The following is a 27,843-nucleotide window of genomic DNA, read 5'->3' as shown; positions in this document are numbered from 1 at the left end:
GCATGAAAACTCATCACCAATAAAGTCAGCGACGAAATCCTCGCAGTCAGATGAGCTGGAATTGCTAAAACATTACATGTCAGTGGTTGGTACGTCTTGAGGTAACGTGAGCGCTCTCTGTTGTGATTGGTGTTTAAATTATTAGTCGGGAACCCTCGTGGGATCTGTACGCTGCTGCTTGAAGAGCGAGAAGAACTAACTGTCTCTGATTGGAAGACGACTCACGAGACGTCAGCGATTGTGACATCATCGCGCTGCGTCCGTTCAATCACAAAGGCATTCACTCTTTAGTTAATACCGGCGTACACCGGCAATCGCCGAGACAGGTGGTAAATCGCTCTATTCTTAAGACCCAAACATTGTTCATACTTTGATGATTTAACCAATACAGTTAGGCATAACTGTATACGAGCTATAACGAAATTCAAATACACATGTGCCTTTGACTCTCATTTTGAACAAACTCCACCGGCGGAAGGGCAATAAATGGAGCCTGAGCGTGCGGGTGTACAAATCGATTGCATCTATCGACTTATCCTTTTTTTTAGCGGTTAACCTGCATTAGCCGGTTGCTAGCTGTTGTTACAGATAGCTATAAGTGTTATATGAAAATATTTTATTTACACCAGCAGCCAAGGGGGCTTAATAGTTTGTCAGAACACAGTATATGAGACGCAATGAACAGTCGTCTTCAAGAGATACGCGAGAGACAAAAACTTAGGCGGCAGCTGTTAGCTCAACAGGCAAGTACACAACGAGCCCCCAAGCTGCCTCTCAACTTAACCACATACCTAACGGATTTGTATTAATAACGTGGAGCTAAGCGTGTTATATGCAAAATGGGTTTTCATAGTTTTCCGTCCAACACATCGATGCATGGGTGCCGATAACTTGCCTATCCCTTTCAAACATTCACAGTGGTCGCCCTCGAGAGGAGCAGACTCAATGTACGTCTAAATAAAAGATTTGAGCGCATTGAGGACCCATTACAATTATCCATAACGCTATGGAGTCACGTACCAGCAGTACAAAACACCAAGGGGTGTTTTATTAATTAAATGTTTCCTCATAGTCGGCACTGTATGGTTGACACAACACAAGCCTTTATATTTACTTGTTCTGTCGTTACCACAGCTGGGAGCTGAAAGCGCAGACAGCATCGGAGCAGTCCTACACAGTAAAGACGAACTAAAAGAGATCGAGGAGACTAGAGAAACATGCAGGTAAGCTGTAGTGTTGGTACTGTTGATGGTGGCTGTGGGTCAGGCGGTAGAGAGGAGCATCCACCCATCAGAAGGTCGGTGGATCATTCGTCAACGCCACATGTTGAAGCATCATTAAGCAACATACTGAACCCCCAAGTTGCCCTGAACCATTATGAGTCCCAGTCCGTTTACTAAACTGCAGAAATGCTCAGAAGCATTTTTCTCTTTGGGTGTGCTTTGTGTTGTTATTTTTTCAGTACCAAATGCTTCCTTTGGGAATAAGGAAATGTTGAAATATTGAGGTGTATTTGTTGTTGCAGGGCTTCATATGACAGCACAGCCCCTTCTTCTAAAAGGAAAGCACAGACTGAAGGAGAGGACACAGAGGAGGATGTGGAAGAGCAAAAGGTGAGTGTAACCACATAAATGTTGAGTTTATGAGATTTGGCATTATATAAATAAAACATAATTAAAAAGCCTGAATGTGTTAGGAGGAGTTAAGTATTGTAACATTGTGCCATAGGCATTTGTAAGTAATATGTGATAAAGTGGCGGACCTTACAGCAAAGCTATGTTCAAAAGTGTCTATCTTACAATATAGTTAAAGTTATCACTGACATCATTAGTGATGACATAAAGGCTCTTATTCTACAAGCGTCTATACAGGAGTGCCTTGAAATGTGGCGTGACTTGGACACAAAGGCTTGTAAAGGTCTGGATTGGAGGACAAAACTAATCTACTAAAATCTTGTCTGGTAAATGTTGTCTTTGAGCCAGAGTTTGACGTTGCTCTTTTGCGTGACTATAACGACGTAAATACAAATTACTTATGAAAAAGTTGGAAGTATTAGTTCATTTTTCCATTTAATACTTTCAAGTATTATTAAAACTACAACCCATTAAAGTTTTTAACACATTATAACTGAAGTTAATGAATTGTAAGGTGAAGTATAGATTTACAATCACAATTTCAGAGAAGTTTGCATGCTGTGCGTGTTAATAAATCAAATCAATAGAACCGAATAGAATACAGAAAACATGTAAAATCTTTAAATTGAGACATTTTGCTATTGTATTTAAACAAAATGGTTAGCCCAGCAATGAGCCAGCGAAATATGATAGCTGGGATAGGCTCTAGTCGTCTCCCCCCCCCCAACCCTGATAAGGATAAGCGGAAGAGAATGGATGGATGGATGCATTTTTTAAAAAATGGCCATGTGGAATTTAATGGCAGCAACACATCTCAAACCTCACTATTGGATGCTGGTGATTTTACATGGTGCTACAGTGTATGGGCTCCAAACACTTCCAGTCTGTGAACACAGCTCATCCGTGGACTCTAGGGCAGTTGAGACATGTTCTCTGGAGCGACGAATCATGTTTCTCCATCTGGAACTACCCTGGATAGATCTAAGTTTTGAAGTTGTGTAGAAGAGTCCAGGTGTTGAACTGATCTGCTTGCAGTCCAGACCTTTCACCAATTGAAAATATCTGGAACATCATAAAATGAAAAGTGCAACGAAGAAGACCCAGGAGTGCTGAGTTGCTAGAATGCTATATCAGATAAGCCTAGCAGCTGGTCTCCCAGACGTTTAAAGTTTGTTGTTAAAAGAAGAGGGGGTTCTACAAAGTCTGTAAACATGGCCTTGTTCCAGCGGTTTTGGGAAGTGTTATTGCCATCAAATTCACAATGAGCAATTTTTTTTCTTAAAATGGTACATTTTCTCAGTTTCTGCAGTAAATAAAACATGGGTTATAAGATTTGCAAATCATTTCATTCTGCTTTTATTTACATTTCCCAAAGTGCCCCAACTTTTTTAGAATTAGGGTTGTATTTTAATATAGTGCGAAATGCATCGATTCAGATGTATTAGAACAAATATATGAAAATGTGGACAGATTTAGCAGGCTGACAATGTCCCATCTCACTCTTTGATTAACATCTAACTGATTTAATGTTTTTTGTACGTTTGTGTCTTAGTCTTTTTCTTCATATTAAACAGTGGTGGTATTTGTTATAGTTAGCGATATAGTTAACCATTCTCTTGCTTTATTTTGCAATTACATTCAGCTGCATTCGTCTGCTAACCATAGTCATAGTCTATGTCTTAGTCATAGTCAGAATTGTAAACCTGATTGGTCATTTGTACACACATGCATATGTGGGCCTGTTCGTGTTTTAGGATGAGTTGGAAGTGCAGCAACCAGATGAAACCAACCCATATGAAGAGGTGTACAAGGACTCAAGTACTTTTCTTAAGGTTGGGAAATTCTTTCTTCGCATTCACAGTCACTTTTACATGGACTTGCAAAACCTGTTTCCACACAAAATATCCAGCAACTTTAAGAACCTGTTTCCACACAAAGTATCCAGCAACTTTAAGAAAAAGAAAATTTTTGAATGGACTATAATTTGACTTTCCTAGAGATACAGATTACTCAGCAGATGTGAAAACGCAGCAGGCTGTCTCAGTCCCTGCTCTCTGTCTACATTTGTCTGTTTTGGGGCATTTTACACACACACTCTCACACATATCCTGAGCAGAGCCATCACAGAGGTGATTAAATGTATCATTGTGGCATGTTATTAATTTTGACAGCAAATTTTGATTTGGTTTTGGTCTAGTTGTAGTTGACCAAATATCACAAAATTCTAGTAGACTGAATTGAAAGTTGATTCAGTTGACTAAAATATAAAGTGTTAAAGTTTGTTGTGATTTTACCAGTGAGAGTTGTTCCACATGGTTTACAAAGTGTATTATTTTCCTTGACATCAAATGCCAAACTTGCCCGTATGTCTGTTTTTTTTCTTCCTTCCAAGCAATGACATTTTGTCGCATTTTCACAAGAAAAAAGGGTGTACCTTTTCCAGGGAGTGCATCTGACCTTACTGCACAATAGGGCTGCCACGATTAGTCGACTAGTCACGATTACGCCGACTAGCAAAATCGTCGACGACTAATTTAATAGTCGACACGTCATTTGAAGCTTTGTAAGATCCCAAAAGATGCAGGAATAAGTAATAGGATTTAAGAGTGTAATAACGGACTGAAACAGAAGATGGCAGCACTGCATGTATGAGGATGCCAGCTGCCGTTAAACCCCGAAGAAGAAGAAGCAGTGTCTGGTATTGTAGCTGTGTCCAAATTCAGGGGCCACATCCTTCGGAGGCCGCATTTGTAGGCCAATTACGTTACAGCAATGCGACGAAGGCTGTCCAAATTCGACGACTCCTGCAACTGCGGCCGACAAATGCGCCCTTCATTTCCCCAGATTTGAAGGATGGGTTGGGTGTATCCTTCGTGGCCCAACCTATCCCAGGATTCATAGCGCGGCCCAGCCAATTCCAGTTTCCACCAATGGCGACAGCTACTTAGTTTTAATATTACTATTATTACTCTTTCTGGGTCACAAAATAAACTTTTAACTTATTTTCAGGCGAGAATGTAGCTGTGCAAACTTCAAATATCTGCTCGGTTTATCAAGACATCACATATTTGCAAAAGCGCTCCGACGTTTTCGGAGACGTCTGTTATCCACCAGCTCGATAACTAGCCGGGGTTCAAGGCTCACTAGAGCCGGCGAGAACAGCAAACTCCCGGCAAATCGTTTTCAACCCCCCGCGGTCTTTTGCTACTCAGGTTAAACATGATATATAAAATCAAATCAAATCAAATCACTTTTATTGTCATGTCACATGTGCAGGTACACTGGTACAGTGAGTGAAATTCTTGTGTGCGAGCTTCACAAGCAACAGAGTTGTGCAAAAATACAATAACGTAAAAAAAAGCAAAATATAAGAATGGCTAAATCTGAAAGTAATAAATATATGTACAATATATAAGAGTATATGCATTACTGGATGTGTATACTAAATATGTTTCTCTACGTGTGTGTGTGTATGTGTATGTGTGTGTGTGTGTGTGTATGTGAGTGTGTATATACATATTTTACAAATGAAATAGAGTAAACAATAAAATAAGATATATAAAATATACAGAGGTCGGTAGCTGACATGTGCAAAACAGTGGCATTAATGTACAGTATGGAGTGCATAATGTTGAAGTTCCAGTAGTGAAGATGAGGTGTCTATGACGTGTTCAGCAGTCTGATGGCCTGATGGAAAAAGCTGTCTCTCAGTCTGCTGGTACGGGACCGGATGCTGCAGAACCTCCTTCCTGATGGAAGTAGTCTGAACAGTTTATGGCTAGGGTGACTGGAGTCCTTGATGATCCTCCCCGCTTTCCTCAGGCACCGCTTCCTGTAGATGTCTTGGAGGGAGGGAAGCTCACCTCCAATTATCCGTTCAGCACACCGCACTACTCTCTGGAGAGCTTTGCGGTTGTAAGCGGTGCTGTTGCCGTACCAGGTGGTGATGCATCCAGTGAGGATGCTCTCAATGGCACAGCGATAGAAGGTCCTGAGGATGCGGGGGCTCATGCCAAATCTTTTCAGTCTCCTGAGAAAGAAGAGGCGCTACTGCGCCTTCTTCACTGTTTTTTTTATGTGTACTGACCACGTAAGATCCTCAGCCAAATGTACACCAAGGAAGCGGAAGCTGCTCACTCTCTCCACAGCAGCGCCGTTGATGGTGATGGGGGTGTGTACTTCTCTGCACCTCCGGAAGTCCACTATCAACTCCTTTGTCTTTGCAACGTTGAGGGTGAGATGGTTGTCTTGACACCAGTGGGTCAGGGCGCTGACCTCCTCCCTGTAGGCCGTCTCATCACCGTTGGTAATAAGACCCACCACTGTAGTGTCGTCCGCAAACTTCACAATGATGTTGGAGTTTCTAGTGGCCATGCAGTCATAGGTGTAGAGTGAGTACAGGAGAGGGCTCAGTACACACCCCTGTGGAGCACCAGTGTTCAGTGTGATGGGGGATGAGGTGGTGCTGCCCAGCCTGACCACTTGGCGTCTGTCAGACAGGAAGTTAAGGATCCAGCTGCAGAGGGAGCTGCTCAGTCCTAGATCCTGCAGTTTCCTGTCCAGCTTCGAGGGAACGATGGTGTTGAATGCTGAGCTGTAATCTACAAACAGCATTCTCACATACGTGTCTCTCTTCTCCAGGTGTGACAGGGCAGCATGGAGTGTCAGGGCTATGGCATCGTCAGTGGACCTGTTGTGGCGGTATGCGAACTGTAGAGGGTCCAGTGAGTCGGGTAGTGCAGAGCAGATGAAGTCCCTGACCAGCTTCTCGAAGCATTTGCTCACGATGGGGGTCAGGGCTACAGGTCGCCAGTCGTTCAATGAGGAGATGGTGGAGGATTTGGGTACAGGGACGATGGTGGCCATTTTGAAGCAGGCTGGGACTACAGACAGAGAGAGGGAAAGGTTGAAGATGTGTGTAAACACTCCAGCCAGCTGAGCCGCGCATGACTTGAGGACGCGGCCGGGAATCCCGTCCGGACCAGTAGCTTTGCGTGCGTTCACCCTCCTGAAGCACTTCCGCACATCCTCCTCAGACACAGTGTGCGCACTGACGTCATCCGCGGTGCGCGCACTGTCCGGTCTCATGGTGTTCGCTGTGTCGAATCTAGCGTAGAATACGTTCAGATCCTCACACAGAGAGGCCGTGGCCGTGGTATAAGTCACTTAGATAACTTAAAAATTTTATTGTTTGGCTTTTTTCAGTGTTTTATTTGTTCCTGAGTAAATCGGTTTGGCTGAGATTAAAGTTATAGTTTTTACTAGGGCTGCACGATTTTGCATAAAATGAGAATCACGATTTTCTTGCTGAGAATTGAGATCACGATTCTCTCACGATTTTCTTTTCCAATATAAATATTTATTGCACTTATTAACTGCACATCAACTTCGTAACAGTTGAGACTGAACATAAAAACAAAAAATGTCTCACTTGTCTACTCTTACGTACAAACCTTAAAATACTTTTAACAATAACATTTTGAACAGTATTCTTTCCGTGTGTAAGGTGATGAGAGAGGTAGGTAATAGGTATGTTTCTTAAAATGTAAACCACAATTATTAACAAAATATAATGCTTGACATGACAATATGATAGTTGACCATGGCAGGACCACAACAGAGAACATAGTCCTTTTTTTATGCAGCCAGCTGCTTAAAGGTTTTTTTGCCAAGAACACAAGTCGGTCAACATTTTGAGGCTTCAGTGAGGAACGGAGACACGTTACAATGTTCCCCCCTGTGCTGAACACCCTTTCAGAAGGGGAACTTGTGGCAGGAATACAGAGGTATTTTTTGGCCAGTATAGACAGTCTTGGAAATTCTCCCTTGTGTTCCCTCCACCAGACTAAGGGGTCCGCTTCACTATCAATGTTGCTTAAGAGCAAATATGACTGTAGTTCTGAGACAACATCTTGCTCAGGCTGGGATGGTGCCTCATTGCCTTTTGCTGCTTTAAGGAAGCTGCCTAAGGTCTTTCGGCTCTTCTTCATGGGGGCAGCCGGGGATGCAGTTGAGGTGGGACTTTGCTTTAAAAGAGAGAATATAATTGACAAAGCTCATCTTAACATTCTATTTCACACCACAGTGTAATACCTTTAAAACAATAAAGTACAATATCTAATTTTTTCTAATAATTTAAAATGTGTGAATATCATTATGAGTCTGATGTGATCTGATGTAAACATAATTACCACAACTGAAGTTATGCCAGTCATCTCACGTGTCAGTCTGGCTTTGATGGTAGTTTTTTTGTCCTCATGGATGTAGTCCATCTTGAATCTTAGATCCAGAGATGTGGATGTCTAACAGCTCCTGTGTGTTTGGATCACTGTACTTTTCCTGAAGGTACCCCAGGATTTTGGACTTAATTGATCGCATGAGATCCAAGTCATCATCCTGCACTGCCACAACTGATGTTTCAAAGAGGTGGAGAACCGGTTTCACTGAGGAGATGCTCACATATTGCTCTCCTGACAGGGCATCAGTGAAGTCTGTCAGTGGGCTGAGTGTATTGTTGAGTGCCTCGAGAACTTCAACATCCTGCCATGTTGGAACCAGGTGTCTAGCCTTCCGATCAGAGGAGAGAACATGTGAAATAGCAGGTATCTGTTCAAGTACCCTCTGGACCATAGCTTGTCTGGAGCCCCAACTTGTTGGACACTCAATTTTAAGCTTGTGTTCTGGTAGCTTAAGCTCCTTTTGGGCCTCAGCAAGTTCCCTCTTCCGTCTCCAACTGTAACTGAAGCAGCCCACAAGCTTTTTGCAGAGACCTACAGCACGATCAATTCTTGATAGCCTCCGTAATTTCTTTGTGCCTGCGGGAGTTCGACGGGTATGGGGAAGCGCTGTATAAGGTTCCCGTTATTGATGTTTGGGTGGTTGACCGGGACGGATTTTCTCCTGTCACTTTCTTGGCCTTTACAGCTTCGTCATATTGCACTTTATGGTGACGTTTAAGGTGGTTATACAAATTCGTAGTATTATCTTGCGGTGCTGCTACTATGGCAAAACACAGCTTGCAAATGATATCTTTTTGACTCTCATCATCTTCTTTGAAACCAAAAAACTTCCACATGGAGGAATGAGAACCTTTTCTTGGAATTAATTTTACAGTGGGGTTTTCATTCTCACCGCCATCAGCGAGCTTTTCCTCTGCGCTCATTGTGTTTTCTCCCCTCAGGCAGTTTCTCTCACGTGCTCTCCGTTGTTTTTTCCCTGCCAGCTGACTTCTGTATCACGTGGTATAAGGCTCCACCCTTGTCATTTGTTGAGCAGGAAGAGTGAGCGCTTGTTTTCATGCAAATTATGTCCCAGATAGAAATGCAGTACAGTCGTCACCTTTTTTTTTTTTTTTTTTATCGTTGTCATTTGGAAATGAGATCGCACATAAGTATGAATTGAGATCGCGATTTTCTAACGTTTAATTGTGCAGCCCTAGTTTTTACACAGCTAAATAAACGTCAAACAGAAAATTGATTAAACAGAAGTGTGAGATGGTTAGAGAATTTACTCCAATGTCCTGTTATATTTTAGGGAGCAACAAAGCAGACGGCTGAGTTTATTAAACTCCACCGAGACAATCTGCAAATTTCATTAAAAGTTTAATAAACTATCATCTTGTCTTTATTTTTAGTTAGCACATACCTTAAAAACTTCAAGCTGTAAGCTACTGATAGTTATATAAGAGTAGACGCATGCTGGTGCAATAAGCTGTACATTTTACGTCCAATGGACACATGATCTGATTAGTCAACTAATTGCAAAAATCATCGGTGAATAGTCGACTATCAAAATAATCGTTTGTGGCAGCCCTACTACACAAGTAGATTACTTGTGACTGGATCGCTTTCAAATTCTTCCTGCCTTTGTATGCAATTTTATTAGTTCTGATTGAATCTCATCTCTCCAGAATATATTCATTTCACTTTTATTCATCGATGAAAGTGTCAGTAGATTTTATCATAGTTTTTGTCCTTGTCTGTTAGTTTTTATTTAGTTATCATCTTGTGGATGCTATAAAACCACCAGAATATAAACCAATTTTTCTGGCTCAATTTTCTCACTTTTGCCACCCTCACTGCCTCTCTTTATTCTTTATTCTTTGCTCATAAATGCTATGTTTGTTAAATGTTGCAGGTTTACTACTCACGATTACACCAAATCTGAAAATGAGTCAAATCTTTATATTATCCACAATTTTTTATGTGTCCTCTTCATACTTCACAACAATATACTAAGCTTTGGGGGACATGATTACCTCGGTTGCCTAAGCCTTTGACCTTGACCTTTATTGTTAGTACCCAAGGTCAAAGTTGACCTTAGAAAACAATTTCAAGAAACCATATCAAGTAATACAGGGAGTGCAGAATTATTAGGCAAATGAGTATTTTGTCCACATCATCCTCTTCATGCATGTTGTCCTACTCCAAGCTGTATAGGCTCGAATGCCTACTACCAATTAAGCATATTAGGTGATGTGCATCTCTGTAATGAGAAGGGGTGTGGTCTAATGACATCAACACCCTATATCAGCTGTGCATAATTATTAGGCAACTTCCTTTCCTTTGGCAAAATGAGTCAAAAGAAGGACTTGACAGGCTCAGAAAAGTCAAAAATAATGAGATATCTTGCAGAGTGATGCAGCAGTCTTAAAATTGCAAAGCTTCTGAAGCGTGATCATCGAACAATCAAGCGTTTCATTCAAAATAGTCAACAGGGTCGCAAGAAGCGTGTGGAAAAACCAAGGCGCAAAATAAGTCAAGCGTGCAGCTGCCAAGATGCCACTTGCCACCAGTTTGGCCATATTTCAGAGCTGCAACATCACTGGAGTGCCCAAAAGCACAAGGTGTGCAATACTCAGAGACATGGCCAAGGTAAGAAAGGCTGAAAGACGACCACCACTGAACAAGACACACAAGCTGAAACGTCAAGACTGGGCCAAGAAATATCTCAAGACTGATTTTTCTAAGGTTTTATGGACTGATGAAATGAGAGTGAGTCTTGATGGGCCAGATGGATGGGCCCGTGGCTGGATTGGTAAAGGGCAGAGAGCTCCAGTCCGACTCAGACGCTAGCAAAGTGGAGGTGGAGTACTGGTTTGGGCTGGTATCATCAAAGATGAGCTTGTGGGGCCTTTTCGGGTTGAGGATGGAGTCAAGCTCAACTCCCAGTCCTACTGCCAGTTTCTGGAAGACACCTTCTTCAAGCAGTGGTACAGGAAGAAGTCTGCATCCTTCAAGAAAAACATGATTTTCATGCAGGACGATGCTCCATCACACGCGTCCAAGTACTCCACAGCGTGGTTGGCAAGAAAGGGTATAAAAGAAGAAAAACTAATGACATGGCCTCCTTGTTCACCTGATCTGAACCCCATTGAGAACCTGTGGTCCATCATCAAATGTGAGATTTACAAGGAGGGAAAACAGTACACCTCTCTGAACAGTGTCTGGGAGGCTGTGGTTGCTGCTGCACGCAGTGTTGATGGTGAACAGATCAAAACACTGACAGAATCCATGGATGGCAGGCTTTTGAGTGTCCTTGCAAAGAAAGGTGGCTATATTGGTCGCTGATTTGTTTTTGTTTTGTTTTTGAATGTCAGAAATGTATATTTGTGAATGTGGAGATGTTATATTGGTTTCACTGGTAAAAATAAATAATTGGAATGGGTATATATTTGTTTTTTGTTAAGTTGCCTAATAATTATGCACAGTAATAGTCACCTGCACACACAGATATCCCCCTAAAATAGCTAAAACTAAAAACAAACTGAAAACTACTTCCACAAACATTCAGCTTTGATATTAATGAGTTTTTTGGGTTCATTGAGAACATGGTTGTTGTTCAATAATAAAATTATTCCTCAAAAATACAACTTGCCTAATAATTCTGCACTCCCTGTATATCGTATGACAGGGCATAAAGAGAGATGTACAACATTCTCTCTGTTTTTTCAATATGACACCCTAGGACGTCACAGTGACACAATAATATGCTAATGTCATTATATTGTAGCAAAAACACCAAAATTTAAGTATAGCCTGTGTCCTTCAGGTTTTGTTGTGCTGTCAGAGTTGTCTTGTTTTCGATTTTAAATCAATTGCACTCATGATGGATGGTTCTGTGCAAAATCTGAGCCGTAGGTATCTTAGACATGCAAATCCTGAAACCCTACACTGCAATTTTGACTGTAACTTCATGTGTACCTCCCCAGAAATGGAATTACACATTAGTGATGTGTTGGTCGCGAACGAAACGGCTCTTAGAGCTGGATCTTTGACGTAAACGACGCGAGCCGTGGGTTTTTTTTTTCTCTCTCTCGCCCTATTTTTCGCTTCACTCCGCACCCGAGCTATGTGCTTTGCGCTGGGAAGAGGGGGGAGGGGCAGTAGTTACACTCGCAGTAGCACAGGAACAGAGCCGGAGGGAAAGAGAGAAAGAGAGCTAGGGACAACAACGTCACATTAGAAAGGTATAGTAATCATCCACGACTATTTTCAGTTGCGGATGATAAAGGATTCAGAAAGTTTATTCATGCAGGCCCATATGTTGTTGTTTTCATATTTTTATTTACATTTAATTGTGTTGTGGTTTGCAGTGTTTTGTGTTGTTTCACTTTAAATTTGTTTAAAAGGAAAAAGCTGAAAATTTAAATAGTTAAAAGTTGAAATGTGAATAGTTGGTTTTTGTATTATATGATTTATTTATTACATTTTATGTGGAGTGAATAAATAAAAGTATATTTACGGTGGCCCCTAGAGACAAAGCATATACAAACTTCAAAACACGTACGAACTCTGAAGCACGTACAAACTCCAAAACACGTAAAAACTCCAAAGCACGTACAAACTCCGAAGCACGTACAAAAGACAACAGAAGTGCTCCAGAATGCTAGGGGCAGTGTTGAGCTTTTGTTACCTAGTGGCTACACAAGCCAGCAAGTACCAACGACTGGATTTGGTGTGTGGTAGTAACAGGTAAATGAACTTTTTTTTTATTTTTTATTATTTGAATATATATGAGTGCTTGTGTATAAATACACAAACAATACACATATGCTTTCAATTGTGTAATTTAAGTGATCTAGGTAGCTCTATTTTGGAAGTTCAGTTAATGCTAGAAATGTGTTTTGGAGTTTGTACGTGCTTTGGAATTTGTACATGCTTTTTGGAGTTTGCACGTGCTTTGTCTCTAGGGGCCACCGCATATATTTATATATAAACATATATAAATAAAACCACTTTTTTTTACATTAGTAATTCCTTTTGTGCATAATTTTATATTCTTGTTAATAATAAATTAATTAAAGCAACAAAACAACCTGAAGAGCCGGTTCGGAGCCGAAAGAGCCGGCTCTTTTAGTGAGCCGAGCCAAAAGAGCCGGTTCTCTAAAAAGAGCCGGAAATCCCATCACTATTACACATCGCATTAACACAGACACATCCGTGGCTGGCCAAATCATTGCCATAATTTCTTACTATCAATTTCAAACTACTTCTTTCGACAGTTTTTGAATTGCTTGGTAAAGAACGATTGGCTCAAAGAGAAAAAACAACCACCATCTAGTGTGTTGGTGGCAGGTCCATAGGCTATGTCATAGTCTCAACAAAGATTCAGTGCATACGTAAAAGTCATACACTAGTCAAATGCAAATTTGTTTTAAGTCTTGTTCTATCTAGAAAACTAATTGAAATGACTGTCAAGCTGCCACTGCCATGCTTCTAACAGGAAACGTCACTGTGCTCTAACATGATATGTAAAAGATTTTTAAATTTAAAGGCACTGATTTTTTTTTTCCTTTCAAATTGCTTTGGTGATCCTAACCTAGATTTTACCCAGAAGATTTAGTGCAACCAGTGTGACAACGGGTTAACTTGAAAGAGAAGGGAAAAAAATAAATAGTGAAGGAAGAATTATAACGCTGTCATTTTTAGTTGCTTCTTAAGTAATCAGCAGCCAAGCATATGTAAGATAAGTTTTATTCTGGCAGGTGTTGCCAAACCAGAAGTGAAAGTTTTGTTTTGTTTGCCAGCATGAGCATTTGACTTGGACTGAGGATAGTCTATGGAATGTTTTCTAACTAATTAAATTATTCATTCAGTGCCAGCTTCTATTGTAACACTATACTACTTGCACTGTAAACATTTATGCTGTTTAAGTACTCTTATATTTAAATCACTGTATTAGTCAGTTTAGAAAAGAAAATAGAAGTACATGAAGCTGAGAAAAGTAAATTTTTCATACCAACTAATCCAAACCATGCAGCATCATATTAATGACTATTCTCATCTTGTGGATCCATCATCACAGGTGTTCTCCTAACTAAAGTTTGATCAGTTTCCATCATCTTTAATCTGCCACATGATTGTCTCTACTCATCAAGGATGCCCACATTAATCTTTCTTGATGGGGAAAAAAGTTAACGTTATCCTACATTTTTGCTCTGATGATGCCTTTATATAACCTAACCATAGCTAAGATGGTAGCCAGAAGGTAGAACACCATTATATGCTTGCTAGCACAATTTCAATAACCCTACAAACATTGCTGTTGTTTAGTTTTCTGCCTTTATTTATGTCCAAAGTAATACACATCTGCACTTTTTAGTTAGTTAGAAATCCCTCAGTCACAACATAGTATATCATTTCTAGATGGAAAATAATCGACTAACTAACTTTGTGCTAACTTCAAACGCCATTAAACTTGGTAAGTCTTCTTTTTTGTGGATGCCTAAAAGTTAAACTTTATTGTAATACCTGGGAGAGCAGCCACACTGATCATTTGACTTAATATGAAAAGATATGGGCCATTTTTAACTCTGTAATGCTACAATGTTTGTTTGAATTTGGGAATTAAAGAAAGTTTGGACCCGGAACTGGCTAATGACAATGGACTTAAGAGGCACTTATAGCATTATTACTAATTTGACCTTCACATTAATCTGTTGACCTCGAAGAAGAGGTCAGAGTTCCAATGTGACATGATATTTTTAATCTTTATAGTGCTTTCTGTATTTTATCAAAATACAAGTTAAGCTAAGTTCTAAGGCTTTTTGTCAATTTTTGACCAATCGTTAAGTTGACTTTAACAACCTTGGTGGATCTAAGTAAAATTTTAATGGATTGTTGCCATGAGCCCACTCTACACCTTATCAGAATTCATTAAAAACATTTTGCGCAATCATGTTTACAAACAGAATGGCATTTGTGTATGCATGAAAACACTACTGTTTTCACTATCTATAAATGTTGCAGGTTCACTTATGTAGAAATGTACACTGCTGCAAGCCAAATGCCTAAAATTCTTATCTCTCAAACCCCAGCCAACTCTCCCCCAACCAACCCAACCAGACTGCCAGTGTATGGCAGTAATACACCTCCAAGCTTATCTCTTCCTTCTATCACTTAGGTGTTTTTTTCCGTTGTGATGCAGTTACACTCACGACAAGGGAGTTTTTTCAAACCAAAAATTTATGCAAATCTTGAAACTGTTTGCGACCCAGCTTTTTTGAGTTCTTTTGTATTTTTGATTCTCTTCTATGGTTTTGAAAATATGTTAAGTTCTGGTGTTGATTATCAGTTAGGTTTTAGTTGAGTTTCGTTATGGTTTAGATTTTCTTCTATGCCCCTTGTGTCTGTTCTTGTTAATGATATTAAATGGTCTGTCTTTTACTTTCAGTGTGCCTGTGTTTAAGTCTCCCTTTTGGTTCGTCATATTGAGTCGGCGTGCATTAATCTGTCAAATCTTCTGTTTTCCTTACCTCCTCGTCGCTTCAGGTTTTTCATGATGCGGTTCAGAGCATGTTCATGTTTCTGGTACATGTTTATAATTCATAGCTTCTCTCATGTTCTTGCTCCACATCATGTTCATAGTTGTCAGAGTCAATTCTAGTTTTCTAATTTTAGTTTTGCCCTTGTTTTTTCTCGCCTTTGTTTGTTTCGTGTGTATCAGCTGCAATAAAGGCTTGTTTTTGTTTACACTTCAGTGTCTTGGCCCAAAGACTATCTATTTTCTTACACGTCAGTGCAGAAGGCCGACATCCGGGGCTTCTCAGGATGTCTGGACCATGCCAGTGTCATCTGGCACCAGATTCAAACTGCCAAGAAAGAACGAAAAAACCTTCATGTGGTCTTTTTAGACCTTGCCATCGCCTTTGGGTCAGTTCCAGTTTCAGTGTACCAAACCACATCAAAGGACTGGTCAAGACCTACTTTCAGAATTTACAGTTTTGTGTAACAGCTGAGAATACCACCACCACCTGGAAGCAGTCTCAAGAGTGACCTTCATCTTCCTCCCATTAGAGCCTACATAGACGACATGACCATCATTACAACAACAAAACCATGTACTAGGCGATTACCACAGAAGCTCCAGGAAAACATTGAATGGGCAAGAATGGAGTTTAAGCCAAGTAAATCTCGCAGCTTCTCCATCATAAAAGGAAAACTGACAGCCCAACAATTCTATATCAGTGGAGAACCAATCCCAACAGTCTTGGGGAAGTCCATCAAGAACCTGGGGCGGTGGTATAATGCAGACCTCAATGACACCTGGCAACTTGAACACGTACGGCAGGCAGAACATGGCTAATGACTTCAGGCGGATCAACAACACTGCACTCCCAGGCTTGGACTTCCCGAATGCCTCAGCGGCAGTGGACTCTACAGCAGTGGGATACTGCCATTGCCTATCCCTAGCCTGGTAGAGGAGCTTAAATGTGCAAAAGTGAGGCTTGAGATGTCACTCGCGGCCACAGGCCAAATCTGCTCTTTGCCATCGTGACGTGGTGGGTCAAGTCCAACAGGGCAGAGGAGGATTTGGTCTTGGAACAGTAACACCTCGGTGGCAACAGGCAACTGTAACCGAAAGTCGAAAAATGGTGGTGGTGGAGGTGTGTCGACAGGAGGAAACAGCCAGACATGCCAGAGCTGTAGCTCTGGCCAAGCAGGGTGGCTGGATGAATTGGGAGAGTGTTGAAAAGAGGATACTCACATGGAGTGAATTCTGGGGAATGGAGGCTAATAGGCTTTCATCATCCGAGCCTCATATGATGGGCTGCCCTCCCCTATAAACCTGTACCTGTGGTTTGGAAAGGACCCATATTGCCCCCTGTGTAAAGTCCCAGCCACACTCAAGCACATCTTGGTTGGTTGCAGGATTAGCCTTACTCAAGGCAGATACACATGAAGACACAACAGGTCCTCAGGTGTCTAGCTGATAAGGTTGAATGCAAGAACAAATCCATCAATGCTCAACCTTTCACAAACCCAGATGTATCCATCAGCATTTGTCCGGGAGGGACAAATGCTGCCCAAGTGATTTCTGTGAAGGTTCTTAGTCATCCAGGTCATCGTAGTCTAAGGCGCTTGGAAAGAAAAGCGTGTGGACTTCTTTAAGTTGCTTGAAGACCTTTCACCTCTCATCCGAGAAGCTTCAGTTCTAGGGTCAAATGGTGGAGAGTCCCAGATTTAAACCCTGTGGGAGTATCCCCCCAAAGAGGGACAAAAGGACCCCCTGATGATCCTCTACCTAATCACATGGGCCAAGACGTGAAAGTGGGTGTGGGTCACAATCAGCCAAGGTTTCAGGTGAGCTCATTTTGAAACCTAGCCCCACCCTATGTGATTTCCTGAGGTCAGATGGCCCGAGATGTGAGTGGGCGTTAAGGCGTCTGGGAAGGGATCTCAAAACTGGATTATAGATGGCAGACAGTTGGTGTCGTAAGCCACCGCCTCTGTTCAAAGATGGTCGCTCACAGTGGACATAAATGGCCTCTTTTACTCCTCTTTCAAACCATCTGTCTTCTCTGTCCAAAATGTGAACATTGGCATCCTCGAAAGAGTGATCTTTGTCCTTTAGATGCAGATGTCCAAGTGATGTCAGCTACAGAGGGCTGACATCACTTGGGCAGCTAAGGCAGTCAGCTATCCACGAGACATACGCCAAGGATTGATCAACCCGTGGTGGGCCTGCCTCAGCAGAGGGCGTCAAAGGGGTAGAAAACCCAATACTAGAATTTTTACTGTGATAAACCAGAACCCTGGTTGACTGATACAGCTGATCCGGCAGGGACGCATGGGATGCCAGATCAGGCGCCCCCCCTTCCGGCTCTCCTCACTCCTGTCTTGTTTCTTTTGTCCTACTTCTCGCTATCACCTTTTCTTTCCCTTTGAAGAAGTGAGGCTCTTTAAATATTAAAGAGGTAAGTATTACTTTTGCAGTGAATTGATAAAATAAATTGTAGAAAACTAAACAGAAGCAAGTAGAAGAGAAATAACAATTTAACATAAACCAGTGACACACACTTCGGGTCTGATCAACCCTGGCAGGGCCATCTTGGATGAGGGTGTCTAGTGACAATGGCCGAAACACCCAATGAATCCAAGGTCTACTACTGATGATGTGTCCTAAAATTTTAATATTTAAATCTAGATCAGATTTCTAATCCCTAAACCTAACCAAGAAAGGTAAAAATAAACTAAAAATGGCAGAATAGCTTGTGATAAAAGACCGAAACACCCTGTGAAGTTGAGGCACACGATGATGTGCTCCGCTGGTAAAGTTTCCGGGCTACCTTTCTTCATAGTAGCTAGGGCTACATGTCTGGCTATCTCCTCCTGTCAACACACCTCCTCCACCACCATTTTTCGACTTTCGGTTATAGATGCCTGTTGCCAGAGAGGTGTTACTGCTCCAAGACCAAATCCTCCTCTGCCCTACTAGTAGTCCCTCAAGACTTTCTCCATTTAAAGCAATGCATTATTAGGGATTGTAACATCTAGTCCTTTTTTTGAATCAGTTCTCCCATGTCAGCTTTTTGGGTCCGTACCTTAAACATACCAGCTGCTCAGCTGTGACAGAAACCCTACAATGTAACTTAGAACTAGGAAATTGACATAGATGTACAGAAATGTTCACGTACTGAACTTGATGTACAAAACTGCAACTACATGTCACTTTATTACAGCTACAACTGTAACAACTGTGACTGAGCCATTCAGTGCCTTCATTTCTTCCTGTATATCTCCATCTACTATTTCTGATGCCAATTTTTGTGATAATTGGCAGAGATTGATCAGCTCAAAAAGAGAAACCACACCACCAGCTAATTTGTTTTGGCAAGTTTAGTAGTATGAATACTGGCAATGGCATTAACCTGTTACATAGGCAATGCCATAGGCTTTACAGAGATTCAGTACAGAGGTATAAATCAGTAATCAGGAGTCAACCCAAGACAAATAAGTTTTATTTTGGCTGGTGTTGACATAAGTTCCAGTTTGTTTGCCAGTATGAATATTTGACTTGAACAGCTTCATGGTAGTCAGTGGAATGTTTTTATAATTATGATAAACATTATTATTATAAAACACCTTGTATTACAGCTGTACAGCAAGCCAAAAGATTTATTAGATTATAATAAGATTCAAAAGATGATTTGTTTGTGAATACTTCCTAGTCCAACAGTAGCACTGAAACTGTGCAGTTCAGTGCAGCACGCTACAGACTTTTGACCAATTTGGTGAGACAAAGTGAATGACTTTTGTAGTCAAGTGTATAATTAATAACAATACAGAAGAGGACTCTGCCTGAGTTGAATTTGTACTCCCATTTTCTTTTTCTTGTTTGTTTGTTTGTTTGTTTTTGTGACATGGTTTAGAATCAAGAACCAAAGATTCCAACCAAAGATTCCAACCTGGTTCCCATCTTAGAATTATAATATAAACGACATACTCTTTTTGGTAAATATGCATCAAATCAGTGAGTAGTCTCACTGTTACAAACAAAAATCAGCTCTGGCAAGCAAGGGATATATGAACAGGATTATTCATGTGCCATTTTTTTCACTTTGTTCCTAATATGTGTTGGAATTAAATAATTTGCAGTGCCTCAATAATACTATGCTTTTTATTAATAATAAGTGTTATAAAGTTATATAATGTAGTATTAAGTGGACATAGCCCTGAAAAATAAAGGCATTAGACCATGTGTCCTTGGGGAGTAGAAAGCTGCAGACTCTCACTCATGCTTGCCTGGTAAAATGCAGATAAGAGAGGACCATCTCTAGTGGAAAGTTACTGAAACACTGTTGTGTAGACTAGAATGAGAGAGCTTCTGTAATAAAACTGTTAGGGGCACACCGCCATTTTGAGATCCGCGGCAGCGTGTCATGCAGGACGCATCTCCCTTCTAGAAGTAATAAAGTGTTAAATGGTCTACTGAGCAGTGTTTTGTCTTCCATTGGATGCCTCTGAGGAATCAAAAGAACTCGGTGAAGTGTTGATATTTACATATGATTCCACATTTTTTCACATTCCATAAATTTTATATTTTTGTAATACAGTGGTCCCTCGTTTATCACGGGAGTTACGTTCTAAAAATAACCCATGATAAGTGAAATCCGCAAAGTAGTCAGCTTTATTATTTACAATTATTATAGATGTTTTAAGGCCGTAAAACCCCTAACTACACACTTTATACACTTTTCTCAGACAGGCGTGAACTTTTCACACTTTTCTCTCTTGTTTAAACACTCTCAAAGTTCAAACCTTCATAGAAAAATAAGTCCAGTATTATAGAATGAAACCAAAGATCAAACCCTGTTTTCAGGGGTTCATGTTCAGGGTCCAAAACATGGGAATAGAGCAGCTGCGAGAGAAGTCAATATTAATGAATCAATGGTACGGAAGTAGAGGAAGCAAGAAGAATGAGTTGAGTAAAGTTTGACTTATCTGACTGTTTTGTTTTGCTTAATGTATCTTATAATCCGGTGTGCCTTATGGTCAGAAAAATACGGTAATTTCTGCCTTCCTTTAGCATGTCCAGAAGTCCAACTTTTTGTGCAATGGTTAGCATCTTCCTCTGCCTTTTGGGTGCTACCTCAGGGGCCTTTGACAGTGCAAAACGTTTTGTCGAAATTGTTGTGTTTTTTTGGGGAGAAAACTTACAAACATACAGTACAGCACTTCAGTGACACACTGCTAGTGATTGAAGATTTATATAAATTTAACAAGCTGAGCGCATTCTGTACTGTACAGGAGACACGGCACAAGATTGATTGACAATGATCTACAGCCAATCAGGACGCAGAAAAATATGTGCTATAAAAAAATATTAAATATTTTAAAATGGCACATATTAAAGGTATGATAAAACACAGGTTCACATGTTGTTTGTCTTTATATGGCAATTTTTTTTCATTCTCAGGGTACCCAGTCATTGAATCCTCACAATGACTACTGCCAGCATTTTGTGGACACTGGGCATAGGCCACAGAACTTCATCAGAGATGTTGGTAAGTGTGTGCTTGCTATTTGATTGTTTTATATTCATGTATGTGAGTCTGACCTCTGTCGCCTGTTGTAAAGGCTTGGCCGACCGATTTGAAGAATACCCTAAACTTCGAGAGTTGATCAGACTGAAGGACGAACTCATCGCCACTACCAACACCCCTCCCATGTATGCTAAATGAATACTAATGTTTATCTGATTATGAGTGCAATTAAATTATGCTTGAATTACAGTCCATCTGGAATGTGTTCACAGCACTTTACTTATTCTGCCTTTTGTCATGTTACAGCCTTATTTTAAAAGGGATAAAATTAATTTTTCACCCCAAAATCCCTTAATTTGATTTGATTTTTTTAAGTTTTTGTTATGTATATATTAAAATAAAATGCAACAAAAATATAACATCTACAGAAGTATTCACAGCCCTTACCAACACATTTAAATTTGAGCTCTGGTGCATCTTCTTTCCACTGATCATCTTACAAATGTTTCTACAACATGATTGGAGTCCACCTTTTCTAAATTCAGTTGATTGAACATGCTTTGGAAAGGCTCACCTGTCTATATAAGGTCCCATAGTTGATAGGTCATGTCAGAGCACAAACCAAGCCATGAAGTCCAAGAAATTGTCTGTAGACATCTGAGACAGGATCTGGTTAAGGGTACGTAAACATTTCTGCAGGGTTGAAGATCACAATGAGCACAATGGCCTCCATCGTTTGCAAATGGAGGAAGTTTGGAACCACTAGGACGTTTCATAGGTTGGTCGCACGTCAACCTGAGAGAAGTTCTACAAAGGCAAATGGGAGAAATTGCCCAAAAATAGATGTACCAAGCTTGTAGCTTCATACATAAAATAAAACCTACTTGGAGACTGTAATTGCTGCCAAGCGGGTTTTAACAAAGTATTAAGTGAAGGCTGTATATACTTACATGCATGTTATATTTTTGTTTGTTTGTTTGTTTTACATTTTTATTAACTTTGCAAGAATTTCAAATAAACTTTTTTTTCTTTACTTTGACACTGGTTTATTGTTTGTTGAATTTGAGGTAAAAATAAATGTAATCAATTTTGGAAAAAGCTGTAAAAAGTGTATAACAAGATATGGAACAAGCGAAGCACCGTGAATACGTTCCAGATGCACTGTAAAGTAGTCACTCACCATTTCAAGTTCGGTTTGTTTGTCTGTGTGTTTAGGTACCTCCAGGCAGACCCAGAGCACTTTGACCTGAAGGATTTGAAGTGCAAATTTGATGTGATTTTGCTTGAACCTCCTCTAGAGGAATACTACAGAGAATCAGGCATAAGCCACACTGAACGCTTCTGGACCTGGGATGATGTATGTATACTATTTCTGACTGGTTTGCATTTACTGGTTTGGGCTAGCATGTAATTAAATACTGAATACTTTTACTACATGTGTTTTTAAAAAACACTACAAAACTAAAATAAATAAGCTGTAGAAGTTATTATCTTATGTGTGAAGGTGAGGTAGGGGTTGGTTTGAAACATGACTCAAAGGACAGCAAACAGTTTGGACCTGTAAAACAGCCAGCATCCCAAATGGCACTGTTTATCTGCTGATGTGAAAGTCTGTTAAAATGTGTCATAATTCTGATTGCAAAAGCTGCCAGACAGGACGGAAAAAAAGGAATGGCTTTATCTCCTGCAGGGTTTTTTTTTTAATACAAAGGTAGCCTATGAGCTAGAAAAGAAGAGTTAAGTAAGTAGTTACTTACTCAGCATGGAGTGTTCTTCTCATTTACGCTTATTCCTCTTTCCATTCCCTTCACTCTCCTATTATAGATCATGAGACTGGAGATAGAAGAGATATCTGCTCTACGTTCCTTTGTCTTTCTCTGGTGTGGCTCTGGTGAAGGACTGGACCTGGGCAGGATGGTAACGCAATTTTTTATTCATTAAAAAAAGCATTCAATCCTGGAGTGAGCCAAAATTTCTCATTGTAACAGGTTGATCAATTTTAGACACTTTACCTGTTAGTGGTTTTAATGTTGTGGCTAAACAACGAAAAAAACCAAACAAACCCTAGCACCAGAAAAATCCACAATTGTCCAGAATTTAATAGATAATAATTTGATTTACTGGTTCCTGGTTCGCCATATTAAGGATTGACATATTTTCAGTTGCTCAGAACCTAATTCAGCATGCTTCTTATCCCCGAGTTAGACATCAGGAAAGTGAATTTTAATTAATTAGTTTATGTAATAATTTTATAGAGCTGCATTAATCTAAGTCTGACTTATGAGTTTTAGGGGAAGAATATATCTACTTTTGCTTTGTTTAAATAATATTGACATAAACTTAAAAATGTTTATGTCAGTGTTATTTTTCTTTGACAATTGGAGAAATGAAAATTTATTGATATCAGGACCCTGCTCTAGAAAGCAGGTTTAGGGAAAATCTGAGTTAATCAAGAGATGAGGGGGGGTATGTGGGTTTTCCCATCTAGAAGGATAGGTACAGGAAGAAAGAGAGAAGGAATTCAATTTAATTCAATTCAATTCAATTGTATATGTACAGCACCAAATCATAACAACAGTTGCCTCAAGGTGCTTTATATTGTAAGGTAGACCCTACAATAATACATACACAAGCAAAGGAGCAATAACTTAAATCCTGGATTAACTGCTGGGGTAAGAGTGTGTGTGGTTAACCTGCTCATTGGTATGTTGTCTTTGGAAAAAAGAAAACAAGCTTATCCTGTGGTCCTGCCCAATTTTAAGAATCTGTATGACTCAGTTTCGTTTCCTCATTCATTGAGTTGATAACAGAACACTTCCTAGAATTCTTTAATCTGTAGAAATGTCCATCTTGGCGAACACTTAAATTGCAATCCAGCTGTTCTCTATCTAAGGAACAGTTCCCTGTCATCAGTGTAAAGACCGAGAAAGTTAAGAGGAAATTCCTCTTAGGCTACGTTCACACTGCAGGCGAAAGCGCATCAGATTCGACTTTTTTGACCCTATGCGACCCATATCCGATCATGGTATGACAGTGTGAACGGCACAAATCCGATATTTTCAAATCCGATCTGGGTCACTTTCGTATGTGGTACTGAATCCGATACATATCTGATGTTTTAGAAAGCGACTGCTGTTTGAATGATCATGTCGCATTAAATCCGTCTTCTATGTCACTGACACAAGACAGACGCCAATTATCAGTGCCCAAGAAGACATTGCAAACGCTTGCTGGCCATCCAGTGAAACTGTTTGGAAAACAACGTTGGAGAAACATGTACATTTTATTTGTACTGTATAATCTGCAGATTCTGACAGAAATCTTCAAACTATCCTTTGAAGCACCGCTCCTCTCTAAAACAGCAATAAGGATAATTATTAGGCCATATGTAAATAACAAAATAACTTTATAACTTCAAGCAAAATTGGGAAACGTAAAGTCCGAAACAAGTCTTCATATTAAGGGCCATCAGTCAAACAATACTGTTTGGTCTGGGTCTAAACAGAGCGCGTTGTGTGTGACGTCTTCTTTTGCGCATGCGGGCCGCTTTGAGGGTTCACACTAGAGCGCGTTTGCTGTCACATTTTATTTGTAGTGTGAACAAGCAGTCAAAAAAATCGGATTTGATCAAAAAATCGGAATTGAGCATTAAGACCTGCAGTGTGAACGTAGCCTAAGTTTCATCCTCACTGGTTAAATAGTGATCACATGCTCTCTTTTCTTTGAGTTTCCTTTTTTTGTCTTTTTCATGTGACTGCTAGTTTGTGGTAACTGTGGTATGGCCGATCGTGACTCAAGAGTTGGCAGTTCGTCTTGTAATCGGAAGGTTGCCAGTTCGAGCCCCGGCTCGGACAGTTTTGGTCGTTGTGTCCTTGGGCAAGACACTTCGCCTACTGGTGTTGGCCAGAGGGGCCGATGGCGCGATATGGCAGCCTCGCTTCTGTCAGCCTGCCCCAGGGCAGCTCTGGCTACAACTGTGGTTTGCCTCCACCAGTGTGTGAATGTGAGAGTGAATGAATAGTGGAATTGTAAAGCGCTTTGAGGGTCTCGAAAAGCGCTATATAAATGCAATCTATTATTATTATTATTATTATTAACTGAGCCTAACTTTAGGAAGTTCAGAAATATGCTTTCTTTTAAAGATAACGATTTGCAGTTGAATTTACATTATATACGAGTTACCCATTGATCTAGCCTACAGTAAAGGTCATTTATTTATTTTCAGTTAAACAGCTTTAAATGCAATGCTTGTTCAGTCTGTACAATACATTGGGATGTCATAATACCTACCGTTTATTACTTCTTTTTCAGTGTTTGAGGAAGTGGGGCTTTAGGAGGTGTGAGGATATCTGCTGGATTAAGACCAACAAGAATAACCCAGGAAAGACCAAGGCACTGGATCCAAAAGCAGTATTCCAAAGGACCAAGGTATTTTGTACACACTTACACACACACACACACACACACTAATTTGGTATATTATTGATGTAAATTGTGGGATTAATTGTATAGTATGATGCATGATGACAAACAACACGATCCTTCCAGGAACACTGCCTAATGGGAATCAAAGGAACAGTGCGTAGGAGTACTGATGGAGACTTCATCCATGCCAATGTAGACATTGACTTGATCATCACTGAAGAGCCTGAGATGGGAAATGTAGAGAAGCCTGTGGAGATCTTCCACATCATTGAGCACTTCTGTTTGGGCCGCAGGAGGTTGCACCTGTTTGGAAGAGACTCTACCATCAGACCAGGTACGATGGATATGTGCTTTTCTTTGGAAAATATGTTGACTTAAAATTAGTTGACAACAACATTTTATTTACTTATTTTCAATTCAATTTCTCTGTCTTCTGTTCTTGTTTGTCATTACACATATTGTTTCTTTTTTTCCGCTCTCTCATTCTAGGCTGGCTGACAGTGGGTCCTACTTTGACAAACACCAACTTTAACCCAGAAACCTACGCTGCACATTTTGGTTTACCTAACTCCCATCTGTCTGGCTGCACTGAAGAAATAGAGAGGCTCCGGCCCAAGTCTCCCCCTGTTAAACTTAAGTCAGACCGTGGTGGCGGAGCACCCAGAGGGGGGCGTGGTGGGCCAAATGCTGGAAGAGGGGGAGACAGAGGTCGAGAAAGAAACCGACCAAATTTCCGTGGAGACAGGGGAGGGTTCAGGGGTAGGGGAGGGCCACATAGAGGCTTTCCACCTCGCTAGAGTAAAGAACTAATGCCATCCACACTATAGTGGGAATTTCCATTTGTTTTGTCTGAAAATTTATGAGTAACTCTTTTTTGTATGTAAATGATTTAGATGGAAAAAGTTAGGAAGTTTGCCAGTGTGGTTACTTTTTTAATCATTTTGATTTCTTTATATTTTTCATTGATATACCTTAGATTGAATAGGAGTTTCCTGAATAAAATAGATTTTCACCACTTCTGTTTGCATATTGATTTTTGTATTTGGAGATGAATGTATATGTACTCATACAGATGATCAGGGTTTCATATTTAGACAGGTTATTGAAAGTAAGTGGAAACTAAAACAAACAGTAGTTGTTGATGAAAGATAGGATAACAGTAAACTTCCTTATTATTGTTATTATGTGGGCCACAATAATCCAATTGTACACTTCTCAAAAAAATGTAAGACTCGGTCACAGTATATCAACTTCAATGTCAAACTTCACAGATACCTATCTGTCACTTCCATTTTCATCAAAGCAGGCGAGAGCGATTAACAGCAGCTTATGCTTTGTAACTGGACTGATTCAGTTGATATCAGTTTAAATGACCCTGTTATATTGAGACGGTCGAGTTTTCCTTCAATTCTTTCAGCAGTATACAAAAAAAAAGCTGCTGATTCACTGCAGCACTACAGTATACATTTTGTATGCTAATTTTAAATAATAGCTGCTGCAAATGGCTCTTTCATACAGCGAAAATTAGATCTGCGTGTCTATCAGGCTTCGCAAGTACTTTATTTTTGGTTTAGCACAGCATGCATGTCCTGAGCACTTTAACTGATTTGCTTATCTGTTGCGTTCACATTTTTACTTCATGCTGTCGAGTATGTGGAAAGAATGTCATCAAGGAGTTCTAAGGAATTTGTTACAACATGAGGAACACAATACACATTGTGAAACTTCACACTCAGTTGAGCAATCCGGTTTGTGAGCACAGTTATAGGGTAAATGTGTTTTGTAATTAGTTTTTAATCTGTTTCATTAAGAGATATTTTTAGTGCACTTTAACTACAGCTAGTTTCAAGCATGAGTTTGTCCATTTCAGTTTAGTTTTCATTAGTTTCAGTGTCAGTTACGATCTTTTTAATTGTTATTATATGTGGGTTATTTACCAGGGTCAAGACTTATGAAGCTAACATTGCATTACAGAACAATCACAACACTGTATTTAGGCGGCGTACTCACAGTCATGTAGACAACTCACCAAGCAGGCTGTGTTCACAAATGTAACCAAACTGACAAAATTACAGACATTTTCCATTTATTTAAAAAGCACAATTTTTTTTGCATTTTTGTTTCCAGTTTATCTTTACTTAACTTTAGCAACTTTACTCTGGAGTTGATCAACAAATAAAGTTTAAAGTGATGTAATACTTTACTAATGACCACATCAGACCGGTGCCCCCCTGCCCCAAGCCATAGGCCATAAAATTGTCGTAGCTCAATCCACCATTTGTGAAATGACAATAAATTATGTTACATTCAAATCCTTTTCAGAATCAATTCATTAGCTAATGTACGCACATAAAGCTAAAGTAAGATGGAAAACAAAACAAAAACCATCACAGAGTTTCTGCTAAACCAGGGGTGGGCAACTCCAGGCCTCGAGGTCCAGTGTCCTGCAGGTTTTACATATCACCCTGGGTCAACACGCCTGAATCAAATGACTAGTTCATTACCAGACCTCTGGAG

At 40.1% G+C, this 27,843-nt stretch overlaps 1 protein-coding gene across 1 annotated transcript; it reads left to right on the top strand.

Annotated features, from left to right (window-relative positions):
• The first annotated feature begins 561 nt into the window (after positions 1-561).
• On the top strand, positions 562-26,323 carry mettl14 (methyltransferase 14, N6-adenosine-methyltransferase non-catalytic subunit). The gene is made up of 11 exons (XM_063475286.1): positions 562-743; positions 1,135-1,223; positions 1,526-1,613; positions 3,389-3,466; positions 20,835-20,922; positions 20,996-21,086; positions 22,117-22,258; positions 22,726-22,818; positions 25,213-25,329; positions 25,450-25,660; positions 25,816-26,323. The coding sequence occupies exons 1-11, from the start codon at positions 678-680 to the stop codon at positions 26,121-26,123; spliced, it is 1,371 nt and encodes a 456-aa protein (XP_063331356.1). The 5' UTR covers positions 562-677; the 3' UTR covers positions 26,124-26,323.
• Positions 26,324-27,843: the final 1,520 nt, after the last annotated feature.

This window comes from Pelmatolapia mariae, linkage group LG6 (genome assembly GCF_036321145.2).
Source record: "Pelmatolapia mariae isolate MD_Pm_ZW linkage group LG6, Pm_UMD_F_2, whole genome shotgun sequence".
NCBI lineage: Eukaryota > Metazoa > Chordata > Actinopteri > Cichliformes > Cichlidae > Pelmatolapia > Pelmatolapia mariae.
The sequence above is the reverse complement of the archived record's forward strand: the minus strand, read 5'-3'. Positions and strand labels throughout refer to the sequence as shown.